Source organism: Podarcis vaucheri, assembly GCF_965113315.1.
Source record: "Podarcis vaucheri genome assembly, chromosome: 6".
NCBI lineage: Eukaryota > Metazoa > Chordata > Lepidosauria > Squamata > Lacertidae > Podarcis > Podarcis vaucheri.
In genome coordinates this window covers 44886980-44903032 of record NC_138764.1, presented here as the reverse complement: position 1 = coordinate 44903032, position 16053 = coordinate 44886980, and the positions used below count along the sequence as shown (strand labels likewise).

The 16053-nt window shown below is 39.2% G+C and overlaps 1 protein-coding gene across 3 annotated transcripts in view; it reads left to right on the top strand.

The window, feature by feature from the left end:
- Positions 1–16053, top strand: part of ROR1 (receptor tyrosine kinase like orphan receptor 1) — a 165284-nt gene that overhangs the window by 116125 nt on the left and 33106 nt on the right. For all 3 annotated transcript variants that reach the window (XM_082227556.1, XM_082227555.1, XM_082227557.1), the window contains exons 2-4: positions 431–502; positions 13282–13569; positions 14732–14762. In XM_082227556.1, the coding sequence (XP_082083682.1) occupies positions 433–502; positions 13282–13569; positions 14732–14762 (389 nt within the window). In that variant the 5' untranslated portion in view covers positions 431–432. The remainder of the gene's footprint in view (positions 1–430; positions 503–13281; positions 13570–14731; positions 14763–16053) is intronic.

The window sequence follows — 16053 nt, the reverse complement described above, 5'->3', positions numbered from 1 at the left end:
GCTACAGGAACTTCCTGCAGCCAATCAGAAGCCGCACCTTCGTTTCTAGACATTTTGGAAGTCGAATGGACTTCCGAAACGGATTCCGTTTGACTTCCGAGGTATGACTGTATTTCCCTTTCACCAGTATTGGGAGTATGATTAAACTGCCAATCCAACAGGCTTCTGTATGTGCCTTGGGGGAGGGTGGCATCTTGTCCTTCACCTCAGGCAACAAAGTGTCTTGAGTCAGCCCTGCTTATCATCATCATGACTCCTCCTTTTTCAACAGAACAGTCTTGTGCTTCAGAACAATGCTTGTCTTTGCATTCAGAACAATGCTGGCACTGCTCAGGATATCTTAATACCAAATACTTTTCAAAACAATCTATGGTATTACATAGGCTACAGCTTGTATTAACTCTTTCTCCCCCTCTCTGATTTCTTTCAGCAATGAATGTGTCGGCTGCTGCTGATTTAATGCCTACACCATCATGGAATGTGTCAAGTGAACTAGACAAAGGTAAATGCAGGGGGGGGGGAAAGAGGAATTAAAAATCATCCTAGATTTTAAGAAGCCATTCTTAAAGTTCCTTTGTTTTGTGCTTGATCATATCAAAATCTGCTGTTAAAGTCACAAGAAGGAGGAATTGAGACCTGTTTTGTATGCCAAGCAATCATTTGATATTCAATTACACCCCAGTTTGTGATTTCTGAAGAATGTTGGGATTCATTCCCTCCCCTTTCTTACTTCAAGTAACACGTTCCACATGTTAAGAAAATATGTCAAGATGTGAATTATAGCAGTTTATGACCTACCTGACATTTCATCTGTGCCTCTTGGAATCTGGATTCAATATTACCTGCCTGGACTCTATGTTAACAAGCTTTGGTCTAAGTAGCCTTGCATGCACATTTTGCTATGAAATTTGGAGGCAATCAGTTAGTTGCTGGACTGGGAGGAGGAATGAAAAATCTTTTAATATTTGTATACAGCATGCAGAGAATTAGGCTGTTGAATACACACACACAGTGGGCCTGTGTTGGTCTGCAATTTCATTTGTGCTTGCATGAGAAACGAGTCTCCCATGCACACACAATGTGAAGTTGTTCTTGCATACCTGTTTTCCATGTCTTCAAACGGCTGTTAGTTTCTGTGATCTGTATATAATCTATACAGTAGAATCTCAGAAGCCGAACACCTATAAACTCGAACGTTTCAGCTCCCGAACAATCGGAAACTGTAAGTGATTGTTCTGGTTTTCGAATTATTTTTGGAAGCGAAACATCTGGCATGGCTGCCCCGCCCCCTAACAAAAATCCTGGCTATTAATGAATGATAGAATGATGTTGGATAGCAACTAAGGGATTTCCAGCTGTAATGATTAAGAGAATATGAAAAAAGGGTTATAAATGGGTTAAAGTCTAATGGTAAGGATTTGCTGAACCAATAAATTGAAGTGGAATACATAAAAGGGAGGTATGAGGAGGTCCGGGAAATAAGCTAAAAGAAAATAAGTAAAAGAAAAAATGTATGTTTTTAACTGTTTTTATTTTGTATTTTTCTTTTTTCTTTTTCATTTTTACTGTTATATTTCAAAAAAAATTAATAAATATTTTATTAAAAAAAACAAAAATCCTGGCTACACCCATGTACAGGAATTCATTCCAGTCCTACACAGAGATATTTCCCACATTCCCAAAGCTGTCATTTTCCTCCAGTGGGAAAAATGTATTGACACTTGTTTCTCTTGCTTCTCAACTAGCTTCACCCATGCAAAGCATCTTTTTTCTTTTTCTTTCTGATGATAGTGCGCTTCCACTGCTTAGAAATATGATCATGGAAGGTGGAATTCTTGGCCTCTTAAAATACCCTTCTTTCTTTCACTTTCTGGTCAAGGGAAAGTTGCCTTACAGCCCCTCCAAAGGGGTGGGAAGAAAATAGAAGTTGCCTTATACTGGGTTGGAAAGTTTGTCCCTCTCCAGTCCACCCTTACTGGAAGGCTCAGACAGAGATCTTTCTCATCACTTGTTACTTAGCCCTTTCTTTAAAATATTTTATAAAAACAAAGTTTAACCAGGTTTAAAACATGCAGAACATGTGCTTTCCAATCCCACCCCGATAGGATCGAGGGTTTCCAATGGTCAGTTCTGGGGTGGGGTTGCCAATCTTTTATCTGGCCTTTAAAGAACTGCAAAGCATGGTTTTATTAAATATAATAGCAAGGTCAGTAGTTCACCCACAGTGAACTTCCAGTGTTTTTAAACGTGCATTGAGAAATGACAGGTCATGCAAACATACAGCTTAAAGAAATCAACTTCCACCTGTTTTCCACAAGAGCTGGCATGTGGTCTCAGAAGCATCCATATAAACCGGATTTTAAAGCTTGTTAAACGCCTCATGTAAATTGGTTCCCAGCCAGCACTCCCAATTAAGCAGATGTCCCTATTCAGTGACCTTCACAGTTCCTGCCACTCTTCAGAAGCACTCCCTCCCCCAACAACCCCACAAATGTATACACTTCAGTGTTTCATTGGGTATGTTTTTCATGTTCTTATTAAAATATAGTAAAACTGAATGAGTATTTTTTAAAAAACAACAACAAACTTGTTATTCCGCCCCCCCTGCCCTCAACCTGACTACTTCTCCAGTGACTGTCTACCAACTGAGACTCATTCAACTTTCAGTTTTGATTAAATAAGCTAAATTGGCAGCATTAAACAGTTGCCTGTTTATCCTTTTTATCAGGAAATGAAATTTAAAAGGGACGCAACCACCCGTGAAGACCTGTTGAAAGCAGCAATTGATGCAGCAGGGAGGTGGTGGTTTCTCACCAAAACTTTAAAGAGAAATAAATGCTGCATTTTTTAAATTAAAAAAAAAATCATTTTTAAAAGCATCTCCGGATCATCAAGTGCATTTCTAGTTCTTCCTACCACCCTTGTTTCTCTTCCTACTTTTCAGCAGACATTTGTTACAGAGAAGAGATTATTATGTTGTTGTTGCTGCTGCTGCTGAATTTAACAGTTGTCAAAAGGACATTGCACATTAGAAATCTGAGTCTACAGACTTTTGGGGAAAATAGAGTCTTGTTATGAAGAAACAATAGTCTTAGGACTACTGAGAGGACAGACACAAGATCTTGTGATTGCAGAGCACCAGTTCATATATACAAGTCAATCGTGGCTAGAGCAGGGGTGGGGGACCTCCGGCACACATGCCTAATTAGGCATGGTACAGATCCCAATTTGGCCCACAATGTTGTTTCTTCCAAACCATAGCTATATGCTGCACAACCGACATAATAAGGGACTGTCAGTGCACAATCAGGAATCTTACAGTACACACACTGTTATGTATTGGCAAGGGAGACTTCCTGTCACAGCCAGTCAGCTGATTGGTAATGAAATTGAGCCAACTGGGATGAGCTTCACTATTGAATTCCCCTTGGAGAGCTCTGTAGCCAGCTGATCCTTGAAGGGGATTTGCAGGAAAGAACTTGCACTGGCTGCCAATATGATTCCAGACCAAGTTTATGTTTCTTGTGTCTTGTGCTAATGTACAAAGTCCTGGGGAGCTGGAGCTCATCAACCTAAGAAGGTAGCCCATCTAGGAGAAGGAAAACTCTGGTCTTAAAGCACTGCTGCTTTACGGGATATCTTTGGGAGAAGGAAAGGCTAAGGTACAAACCCTACACAAATCTGGAGTGGAGTCCCCAAGATGGTTGGATTGCATCTTGCATCTTCTGGCAACTCCTGCAGCCAAGCTGGTGCCAAACGTATTGCTTTGCTTTCCTTTGGACCACATTAGTTGTTTGAGCAGCTCAGAACCTCCATACACACAGCCCAGGCTTGCCCCCTGGGAAGGTCACTTCGGTGCTGCTAATACAGCAGTCTGACTTCACCCCTAGAGGCACACTCCATTGTCTCTTGAGACAGATGGATACCAACTATAGGCAACTTGGTATTAGCATGGCTTAGGGCCTGGCTGCCTAACTGCTTATGATCCTGTCCAATAACTGCAGTTGTTAGGGAGGGCATATTAGTAATCCCTCATGGCCCCTGTTTTCTGCTCCGCCATCATCAGGAGTAGGGCTTTTAGGATGATAGTGCCTCTTCTCTTAGACAAGCAGCAACACGATATGTTTCAGACCCTTTCTGAAAACCTTGCTATTCAGGCAAGCATTCTTCAAAAGTCTTCCAAAGATGACTGCAGCTGATAGATTTCTCCTTAATATATAAAAATTCTATAGCAGCAGGGATTCTGTAAAATCATTGTTACTGCTCAAACTTTCCCCCCCTGCAGTTTTTGCTCCCTTTCATTTTTGGTTGAATGCGTGAATCCTATGCTCACTTACTTTGGTGTACTGCTGAGGATGGCTCTGTTAATGTTGGTTTTGAGAGGGTCAAAATCCTCAGTCTTCAGATTTCTCTAATATTCTACTGAATCTAATGCTTTTGGTCACTCATTTCTGTGGTGGTTCATAGATTATCCATGATTCTCCTCACAAAATCTTTAAATGTGAAATTGCTTCATGTGGTGAAAAGAGGTAAAATTACAGCTTTCATATTCATGCACAATTTACCTTTTCATTTTCTCTTGCTATACAGGGATATTCAGTAAATCAAGTGCCCCTTATGGGACGTGTGTGTGTGTGTGTGTGTGTGTGTGTGTGTGTGTGTGTGTTTTCTATTTGTGGGGTCCCATGAGTAGCTGAGGCAGTAAATTACTATGACTTTGTTTGAGAATTTTTTTAGTTACAGCACATTAGCTCTTTTGTTTGCTTTTCCACTGATAGAGTGTGTGTTTTTGTTTGAGAATTTGTGTTTCTTGAATGTCTCATTTATGGGTAATATAGGACGTAAAATGTGAAGGTCGTACAACAAAAGCTACCAAAGAAATTGACCTAAGTACCATTCACCAGTCTGCTAAACTGTTTCAGAAAATGTGTAACTTATTTCAGACTTTGGTTGGGTTTTTCCCCTTATAAACCCCAGTGTGTATAATGAATGTCTGACGTTACACACAAGGTAGCTATATATAATAACCTTGCCCTGGCTCATCCAGCTATCTCGGTTTATTTGAAAGATTAATAGATCAGAGGGCCAAGGGACGTGTTTTATTGTACATTTCTGTTCCAGATTTCCTGACATTTGGGGTTTAAAAAATAGACCTTTAACAGGCAAAGGAAGGGCTAATAAGAAGCAGATTCTAATGTGATTGTATGTCAAAATGTCAAAAATAACTGCTTATCTTTGACTTCATAGCATTACTCTTCAGCCATTTTATTCACGTAGATGGGTAGGCACATACATTTATTTATATATATATATACACACACACAATCTGCTTCATTGCATTATTCTCCATCCTCTATGTATGTGTGATATACCTACACATGCAAATATACATCTATATACGCGTAGAGGAGACCTCTACATATATACCTATTTGTATACACTTTTAGCAAGTTAAGGTTTGGAATAAGACACAGTTTGGTTTCTAAAGTGACAACAAAATTCCTTGATGTTTTTCAGTAGTTTAGGTTACAAGATGATATGGATTTTTGTATGCTAGTCACAAATTACTTATTTGTTATAAACAATAATTTGTAGCACATAGCTTTTCTAGACTCTGATTTCCTTTTTCTTTTTTTATACAGTTGTTGAACTTGCTACTTTAATCATACATTTGTAAATTCTGTGTGTGTGTGTGTGTGTGTGTGTGTGTGTGTGTGTGTCTACCTCTAACAACATAATTGTTGTTATAGTTTGTGCATTTGCTTTGGGCCATTTTGGAACTGATACATTTTATAAATTAGTAACAAGTGTGTAGACCTCCTGCTTGTTTTACAAACCAGATTTCAAGTAAAGAAAAATGTAATTCCTCCGCGCCAGTTTTCACTTATCAAAATTGTCACCAAAGCTCTTTGGAAATTTTAAAATGCATTCAGAAACAAAGCAGTATGAAAAATCTAAAACACAGAATTGAAAACTGTCAAAAGGAGCACAGTCAGGTAGAAAATCCACTTTGTATTGACAGCTAAAAGTTTGCTTGTTCTCCTTACCATCTTCAAAAATATTGAAGGCCGTTCTAGAGTAAATCTCAGTTTAAAAGATGCAGCATAAATTAATAAATAATGTCATTAAAGTTTGGTCAAGTTCCATTTTTGAAATCTCATTTAATATTTCAGAATGGTAGTCACTCTAAGAGTAACCACTTTTGTTTATATTTGTTTTTGTGAAGAGTTACTATTCATCCAATAACATATGGCATCATATATTGTTAACTTTCTTTATATGGAAATTAGGAATAAATATAAATATTTGTTCTAACCTTTAAATAAATTCCAGTGTCTGTTCATCTCATGCCTATTACTCTACTGCTGTACAGTTGACTGTGTGCTAAGGGGATATTATTGAATTGAATTAATACATTTAGGAATGTGCTGTCTGGAATGCACTATTAAAATACTTTTGCCCTTGCTTTACTGCCTTTTCCCTTCAGTGGGGTTCAGAGACTGGGGTTTCATGGAATTTTATTCTTCTTCCTTTCCTGTTTCAAATATTGACATTTATTTATTTAAAACATTTCTTTAAACTTTATTTTGATCATAAATCATCCAGGACAACAAAACTCAATGAAGCAATAGTGATTGACAGGAAAAGGCAAAATTAACGTATCCACTTAAAGCTTGAAGAAGGAAACTGTATTCACCTGGTACCTGAAGTTCAGAGAGCAGGCACCAGATGAGTTCCTAGGAAGAGCATTTCATTATTGGGATGCCAGCACTGAGAAAATTGAATTCTGAGTTGCCACCTATCTAACCTCTGAAGGTGTGGGCACTTAGAGCACGGCTTCCAATGGAGATATTATACTTAAAGAATGGACAACTTCATATGGAAGTTTCTCTGCTCCCAAAACATACAGTGAGGTTAGAGTATATGGTTTGAGTGCCAGACCTGGACAAGGAAGACAGATTCAACTGTCCACTTGGCCATGAAGCGCACTGGGTAACTGAGTCGGTCCCCATCTCTATCTCTCTCTTGGTCTAATGTGCATGAAAGGGTTGTGATAAAATGAAGGGAGGGAACCATGTATGCCACCTTAAGCTCCTAAATTGAAGGGTGACAAAAATATAATAAATGAACCCCAGAAGCTGATATGCTGGCTGCAAAGGGACACTGTCTTTTCCTTTTTCATCCTGTGGCTTGAGTGTTGGTCGTCTAAATAAATCAGAAAGGCTGATAGAGATGTATGACACTGCAAAGCTGTCCAGCTTCTGGTGTGTGTGTGTGTGAGAGAGAGAGGGGGGGGGAGGGAGAAAAAAAGGAAGAAAGAAAATGGCTAAGCTTTCAGAAAATATCCACCCAAATGCCTATTGCCTGCTTCTGTATATTATTAACTCGGAAAGGAATATATGCAGTGGAACAATAAAGAGAAAACACAATCCATTCAGCACTATGTGTTTGGATAAAGCTTTCTATGAATGCTTCATTGAGAACTTTGGTGAAATAAAAGCAAGCTGGCTGAGCAAAATGAGTTGCTGGCCTTTGCTTCCTGCTTGAAATGCTGATGACCAAATATTTCCATTCATGTCTCTTTTAACTTTTTGATATGTTTCATGTGGGTTGCCAAATAATAAAAAAGCATTATTCTGTTGTCTGAAAAGTCAATTTGCATTTTCCTTGTTTTTATTAATCAATATGATGAAATGATTCATTTTAAAGACGCTCCTGCATCCTCTTTTGCTGCCATCTTCATTACCCCAAGGAAAAGGAAAAGAGGAACTAAGGTTCTTTACTTGCATTCAGTTCTTATTTTTGCAGCTGAATGGCTTGGAACAGATTCTAGCATGACATCCTGGTAGTACTAACAGCAGCATTAGCAATGATAATGAGCTTTTTGCTTTTGCCTTAGCATGCAAAATGTTCATCAGAATAAGTTGCAACTTAAGTTTAAGTTAGAGTAATCCTACAAAGATTCAAATTCCTTTGCAAGAATTTGCCAGTTTTACTTTAAAATGCACCTGGACGCCACCACTTAAAGTAGTAAATAGTCTGAAAGCTTTCCTGTTTTAACAATGCACATATTTCTTCTTACAATGCACATTTTGTGGTTTCAGAACTCCTTAAACTTAACTGTGTATTAAAGCACTATTCCATAATGAAAAAATGAGGGGGAAAGTTGCAGAATAAAGACACCTAATATTTAGTTTTTGCATTCTTTGTCTCCAGTTTATACTCTTAGACTCATGAAGGTGACTTATGATGTGCAGTGTTTTCTTTGGCAATGCCTCAAAACCAGAAACATATTTAAGGCCAAGCTTTCTAGATATTATCTCAAGTAATTTAGAAGTTCATTATAGGGCACCCACTAGGCCTGCTAAAGCAAGGGTCTGTCAGCATTTTACAGTGGTTTATAACTTGAGCATAAAGAAAAAAAGTCTCTGTGGGTTGAAACTTGGCATTTAGGATTTAAGACTGGGAACAGATTGTTTTAACAAATTGAAAAGTAAAATTGACTTGTTATCAAATTATATGTGATCTAAATTTTAGATTTCTGGTTTCATCTCAAAATTTCTGACATTAAAGTATTTTCTGAAAGCGTCGTCATACATGCTTGGTATCAAACAAAGACGAATATATGTTTTTTAAAAATGAAGAAAATGCTAACTTATTTATGGTACAATCCTTAAATCCTCCTAAATTCAGACATTTAATTGGTGTATTCTCTAGCAATTAGTTTGAGTGCCATAGCCAAAAAAATATTAAAGGGTTGATGATATAATTTGGGCCAGGATTTATATTATGCAACCTGTTTTCAATGACAGTGTTCATGTCAAGAACAGGTGAAGCAGTAATAAAACCATTGTGCTTATGAGGATCCATCTGGATACTGTGGTTCTCCATCCCCCTCTGCACACAGTGGCCTAGGTAGCAAAACTCAGGTTTACTCAATGCTGCCCCACCCTTTCCTCCACACACCAACTGGGAAATCCTGTTTTTACTTGAAAATGCATCTTCCTGACACTGTAATCAGGTGGGTAATCCATGGCCTTATGTGTGCAGCATCTGGTAGCACTCAGGGATCTCTCTTCCTTTCCATAAATCCTGCAGTGGCATTGGAGCTTGGAGACTCAGCCTAACAGAGCAGCGTAACATCCTTTAGAAATCTGTTCTAGCTGCTACACTTCATGGAGAGGAAAGATACCCTTGCTACTGCCCTCTGTGATGTCTTCTCATGGCCTCCCACACCACACCACAGGTGTGACATAGTGATCCAGAAGCTCCTCTTGTGAAGATTTTATTTCCACTGGGAATCATGTGCTTTGCCACACTTCTTGGTGCAGTCCTGAAATGGGGAAAACCCCACAATGGTGTTGGGAAGATGCTTCAGAAATGCCTCCTTGAGACTTAGTGTCCAAGTAAACCTATATAAGTTCAGACTACAGGAACTATAAGAGGCAGACAAAGGATGGGAGGGAAACTTAAGAATGTATGTGAATGGATGTGTGTGTGAGAGAGTAAGATAATGAATGATGGATGGATGGATGGCTGGGGTGTATACTTGGTGTGTGAATGGAAGACTTGTGGGTAGGAGTCTTGTGTGAAAGTAAGAATGAATGAATGAATGAATGAATGAATGAATGAATGAATGATGAAAGTGTGAGAGAGAAGGGGGTGACAAAAATAGGTATCCCTGCTGATTGTTTTGTCCTTACCCATTGCTGATATACAACAAGCAACCATTTTCTTCCACAACAAAGGGCCAGGTAAGCCACTGGTCTGATTCCGTATGATGACTCCTTTTATCTCTATCTGGTCATCTGAATGCAGCTACATCTCTGTAAAATTTATATCTGTGTTTTTGTGATGATGCAACCATATTATAACAGTGTATATTAAATTATCCATTATTTGTCGACGTGTCAGAAACAAATCAGCACCCTGTTAATTGTTCCTCACCCATGCTTCTTTGGAAATACTGTATGTTCTGTGTTAGTTTTCTGTGCCCTTGTCAGCATGACAATCATAGAAAAATTAATATTTCCCTCTTTGACTCTGTTGCACTGTAAAGCAGCTAAATTACTCTCTTTGAAGTGTAATCAAGTTCAGCATTGTGAAGAAATCCAATACTTAAAATTTGAATGCGGTTGCTCAGAAGCTGTGCACTATTAGTATGATTTTATTAAATGCAGATTTTTGTGGGAATTCAAGAATGTATGATCTGACTCAGGCTATACTTTAACAATGAGTTTTCTTTTAAGTGTTCAAAGCATGATACCAGATTATATGGACCCCTAAGTGAGTGGTGAACCCACTTCCCCTTGCTCACTTGTAAAATTGTAGTCAACTGTCTTCATTGCTATAATACCTTCTTCAGTAAAATGGTGATCATATATACTGCTAGCCCCTTGTGGTTTCTTTGCCCACAGTATTCATGATATTGCAACGTCTCTGATATGAAGCTAAACATCTAAACCAAAGTATACATGGGCAAAATTGTGTTAAGGTGTTAAAAGCTTGTAAAATTAGGTCTCTTTAATCACCTCCTTTGCCTTCTAAATTACAGTCCCGCAGTAGCTCTGTAATTGAAAGAAGCACATATATTTACAAAATTGTCCTTTGAGATTTGACTTTTAGGTGGGTTGGATTTTATGGACAGTTCTTAGTAGAGACGTCCAGGAACAACATTTGCTATTGGCTACCGAATCTGGATAGGATTCGGTACATCTGGATAGGAAAGGTGGCCCTTTGAAGAAAGAAGCTGGTTATATTTGGATTTAAAGAGTAAACGTGCCATACTTGAAGGAAATTAATAGAGAAAGGCAGCAGTTGGTGTTGTGTTGCATGGAAGAAAACATTGGCACTACTAGAAAATAACTGACGGGCTAAAAATTTTCTTATTAACAGGAATCTGTAGTAATTAGGGGCAACTTGCACTCTCTATGCCAGCTATTTTACATGTATTTCCATCCCCTTCTATTTTATTTTGTTTGTACATAGTTTTGTTCATTTGTATGAAGCTTATATATACGGTATTGGCCCGAATATAAGCCGCACCCAAATATAAGCCGCACCTTTAAAATTGGAGAGGGGGGGAGAAAAAAAGAAAAATACCCGAATATAAGCTGCTCCATTCCTTGCTGCTCCTGGCTCCCTACTGGCAGGGGTGGGGAGCCGTGTTGTGTTGCCAGCGGCCTTTCCCCTTCCTCACTCTTTCCCCGGCCTGGGAGGAGAAGACGGGGGACTATGTGGGCCAGGCGCCACTTTCCCACGCTCCTGGTCCTGTTAGCCCTGCGCTTCTGACTGTATACCGTAAGGTTGCGGATATAAGCTGCACTTTAACTTTTCACCTTTGGAATTTGGGGAAATGGTGAGTCTTATATTCAGGCCAATACGATAAATTGTAATTTGTCCCCTTTTCTCCTTATTTTAAGGAAATATTTTCATTGGTGGCAGCATTTTGCCTTTTATCACTGGTCTGTAGACAGTATAAATATGAATTAATAAATAAACATCTCTGATGTGGACTGATAGCCAAAAAAATGTAACATAGATCCAATAAGGGACATTTGAATCCTAACACAATGCCAAAAAAGGAAGCTAGAAAAAATGGAGGATGTAGGTCTTGTGGGAATTGAAACCAATACATGCATCAGCATCAGAAGCGGATCGATTTCTAGTTCAAGGGGGGGAAGTAGTTTATTTTCTTTAAGATACTCATTCTTGAAAGGAACCAACAGACCTGTTTTCTGACCAGATCCAGAGATACGTGCCTATTTAGCTGAGCATTGGGAATATTAAAGTGCTTGCTAAATGTTGTTAAAGTGCCAGCATTACTTCATTCTACTCATTTATGTGTGAAGGCCTACAGCTACCATAAAATTATATTAATGTATAGACAGATGAGTGGTCAAGCTTGTAAGGTTAAAAAAGTAAAGGACCCTTGGACGGTTAAGTCCAGTCACAGGTGACCATGGGGTGCGGCACTCATCTTGCTTTTCAGGATGAGGGAGCCAGCGTTTGTCCACAGACAGCTTTCTGGGTCACATGGCCAGCATGACCAAACCGCTACTGGCACACGGAGGACCGTGACAAGTGCCAGAGCATGTGGAAACTCCATTTACCTTCCTGCCACAGCGGCACCCATTTATCTACTTGCACTTGTATGCTTTCGAACTTCTAGGTTGGGAGAAGCAGGGACAGAGCATGGGAGCTCACCCCGTCATGCGGATTTGAATGCTAACCCTCCGATCGGCAAGCCCAAGAGGCTCAGTGGCTTAGACCACAGCACTACCCGCATCCCTAGGTCAAGCTTGTATAACTTGCTAGAGAGTTGGGTTTATCTGGTCTAGAAAACTTAGTTGTGGCTTCCCATAGGCATCTGGTTGGCTGCTGTAAGAATAGGATGCTGGACTAAATGGAACTTTGCAGGGCTTTTCTTATGTTGTTCTCTTGGGCAGCTTACCTTTTCAACAACATTGCTTGGATAAATAAAGCTACCATAACAAAGGTAAAACAGGAGACCATTTCCAAAAGTGGAAAAGAGATTTGCTTTAATAAAACATTTCTTTCCCAGGTAGGGTGAGTATGTATAAAAAGCTACCCAAAAAAAGGCAATTCATTTTTCAAATTAGGTAGTTGCCTTCACCTGAAGCTCATCTGCTGGACTAAGAAGACAATTCACACAATATTTTATATCCACTTGTAGCCTCCTAAAAATACAGATAGATATAAATGCATATTCATATGTTGGTTGTTAAACTTACTGAAGAAAAGCTTAGCTTTGGTACAAAATGTAAGTTTCAAATGATTTCAAGTTGTTTCCACTTTCAGAAATCTGATAATAATCATATAGCAATAAAATGAAATAAGTGTGCTGGGTGAACAGTGACAGAAGTAGCTAAATATTGTATAAGGCAATGCAGAGCCGTTATCTATATTGTCTAAATAACATAACTACGAGCACATTTGGAATGCGAAAGAGACAGAACAGATCTTCCAACAGTCAGCTTTATGAGTATACATCTAAATGTAAGACAGCATCTTCAGTAGATTATTTGTGACACTTTCCCTTATACTACTTTACATATTTGTATGTGTTGTATGTAGCAATAGATAGACATCCACTAATCTTTCTTGATAGGAAAAAGAGATTCATTCACAGTTGATATGCTAGAATACATTATTTATGTTTGAATAGACATTTCTTGGGTGGAAGAAACTGATTTGTTTAAAACTGCGTCCAAGTGAGCAGTTGTTTTGTCTAATCCCTCTTCCTTGTGTATTTGACAGATTATTTCTTGAAGCTTGATGAGCCCATGAACAATATCACCACTACCTTAGGCCAGACGGCAGAACTGCACTGTAGGGTTTCTGGGAATCCTCCTCCAACTGTGCGTTGGTTGAAAAATGATGCTCCCGTCGTGCAGGAACCCAGAAGGATATCTTTCCGTGCGACGAACTATGGATCTCGATTACGAATAAGAAACCTTGATACCACAGACACCGGCTACTTTCAGTGTGTGGCAACAAATGGCAAGAAAACCGTTTCTACCACTGGGGTACTGTTTGTGAAATTCGGTAAGAAGTCCCTCTTGCTGGAAATGTTCCTCTTTCAAGAAAAGTTGGGTAAAATGGAGGCAAAGAGAAATGTTTCCCCATCATGCCCAACCAAGTTAACACAGGACATAGCTGAACACAACTGCATATTCAGAATGACAAAGCAAGCAGATTTATCACTTTATTCAATTATTTACTTTTCAGATTACATCTGATTGATGTTAATACAAGCCATTGCAATCTGATTGATGTTAATACAAGCTGTTGCAATGGAGAATCTTGTGATATTGTTACATTATAAACAGCTTGTTAAACAAACAGTGTTGGAGGCAGGCGCAGCTAAGAGCCAAACTACCTATTATATTAAATGTGTAAGCATTTTTTATTACTTAAATATCAGCCACACAGGCTAGGATAGCATTGAGATATTGGTGTGCAGGGATTTAATGTTTTCTCTTCCTGCTGTCCTGCTTGGGCGGGGAAACCATTTCCCACATGTGATGCTGTTAGTGCCAATGGAAGCTTTTCTCCCATGGCTAAATGCAAAATACAGCAAGAGAATTAAATCACAGGATACGTCTATCCTGATGCTGCTTTGAGGCCCCAATCTCTGCAGGCTAGATTTAAATAGTAATTTCAAAATGTGCCCTTAAACTTTTTGCATGCATTTAACATCACATTTTGTTTTCCCCCTAGCACTGCTGGCCAGTAGGCATGAGAACATGTATTCTGTTATTGTTGTTGTTATATATCTTGCCTTTCTTCCACCATGGAATCCAAGCTGGCCTTACATATGGTTCCCAGACAATCACCCATTCAGCCATTGAGCAGGCCCAAATCTGTTTAGCAAGGTAGTGGCCTCATGTGCCTTCATATCATATGCTGGGGTTACGATACTGAGCAGAGTGAAAGCCAAACTGTACTAAACACACACATGAACACACACTGTCTATCATTGTTTATAGAATGCACTCATTAAAATATTAAGTGATGTAAGAGCAAAATGTATACCTATTGATAGCAGAGAAATACATAGCATTAGCTTTGAATCTTATATTAGAAATTTGGAACAATTAAATAAAATTAAAATTGACTTAAGCAAAAACAAAAAATTTCCTGCTGTAAACTTAGTAAAAACTAACTCCTTCTCTTCTTTTTTTAAAAAAAATTCTCATTTTTCTAGGTCCTCCGCCAACAGCAAGTCCAGGAACATCGTGAGTTGTTAAATACTTACTATGTTAATGAATTCTGTAATGTTTTTTAAAAAGTGATTTTATAGTTCGTATGTATTCTGCTCTGAATTCAACATTAAGAATAGATTTGTGGTATCATTTTAAGTTCATTAGATGTATATATTCACACATGCATGCACACCCTAGGAGTTGTACAGTGGGTCATGCCCAAGCTAGAGACTGCTTCTTCCGTCAGTAAAATCAAATTGTTTGCTTGCTTCCATGGTCTTTAATCCACCCTAACTCTCCTGAATGTTTGGAAAGAGTGCAGCTGACAGACCTGAGATGTTACCCACTTTTGACAGATGCTTGCAGAGACTGCTTTTTCTTAGTCTTTGCTGTGGGCAAAGGAAAATGTAGGCTACAGCTCAAAGCATTTTAGAATCCAATCCTACAAACACAGGATTGTATTCAGTTAAAGTCGCAACAGAACATTCTCCCCCTCTCCTCCCACTACATACCCCCTAAATCTGTTCAGAGGGTTCCCCCAGTCCTCCAGAGCAGATTTGGGAATGTTGCAGGGTGCATGAAGGAAAACCCTTTTGCACTAGTACTGATTGTTGTGTCTGCACAACTATTTAATTTAGTAACACCCATAGTGTTTACTATCACACTGGCCTTGGTCAAATGCAAGAGGAGAGGAAGGCTTTGGCTGTGTACAACCCCCTGCTCTGAATTCAGTGTACTCCCACTACTGGTTTGAGAAGTGGTGTACACAACCCATATTATCGTGTTTCTCCTGTTGCTTTTTGTGAAATACTGTGTTCTGATGTGTTCCCCCCCCCAAAAAAAACTAACCAATCTGAATGGGGGGGGGGGATAACCTAGCTTTCGTCTTGGAGGAGCCAGAACCAGGTAGCACTGCCACCCTTGTTAGCCACACTATGTGTTGTTCAAAGCTTTGATTCCTGACCTTTCACTTGTTGCTGTGCCTGAGGAAATCCATCTAGGTTTCCTGACAGGCCCTGAGCCAAAGGACCTAAGAATGAACTCAGCTGCAGGGTTTTCTGATGATCATTGAGGGACAAGGGACCTAGTATGGTCCAACAACTCCAAACAAGCTACAGGCCGGCTCGTTGAAAACCAGCAAGTTAAATGCAAGCTAGGCAGAGAGTTAAAAGCTCTTTTCATGGTGGGTTTTCCTGGCATGAAAAGAGCTTTTAAGCTCTCTGCCTTGCTTGGGGGGCAAGGCTCGCTCAGTGCACCAGCTCTGGAAGGCTAGGGATGCTCACACAGAAATGGTTCCAAGGTGAGGGGTTGAGTATACACATTT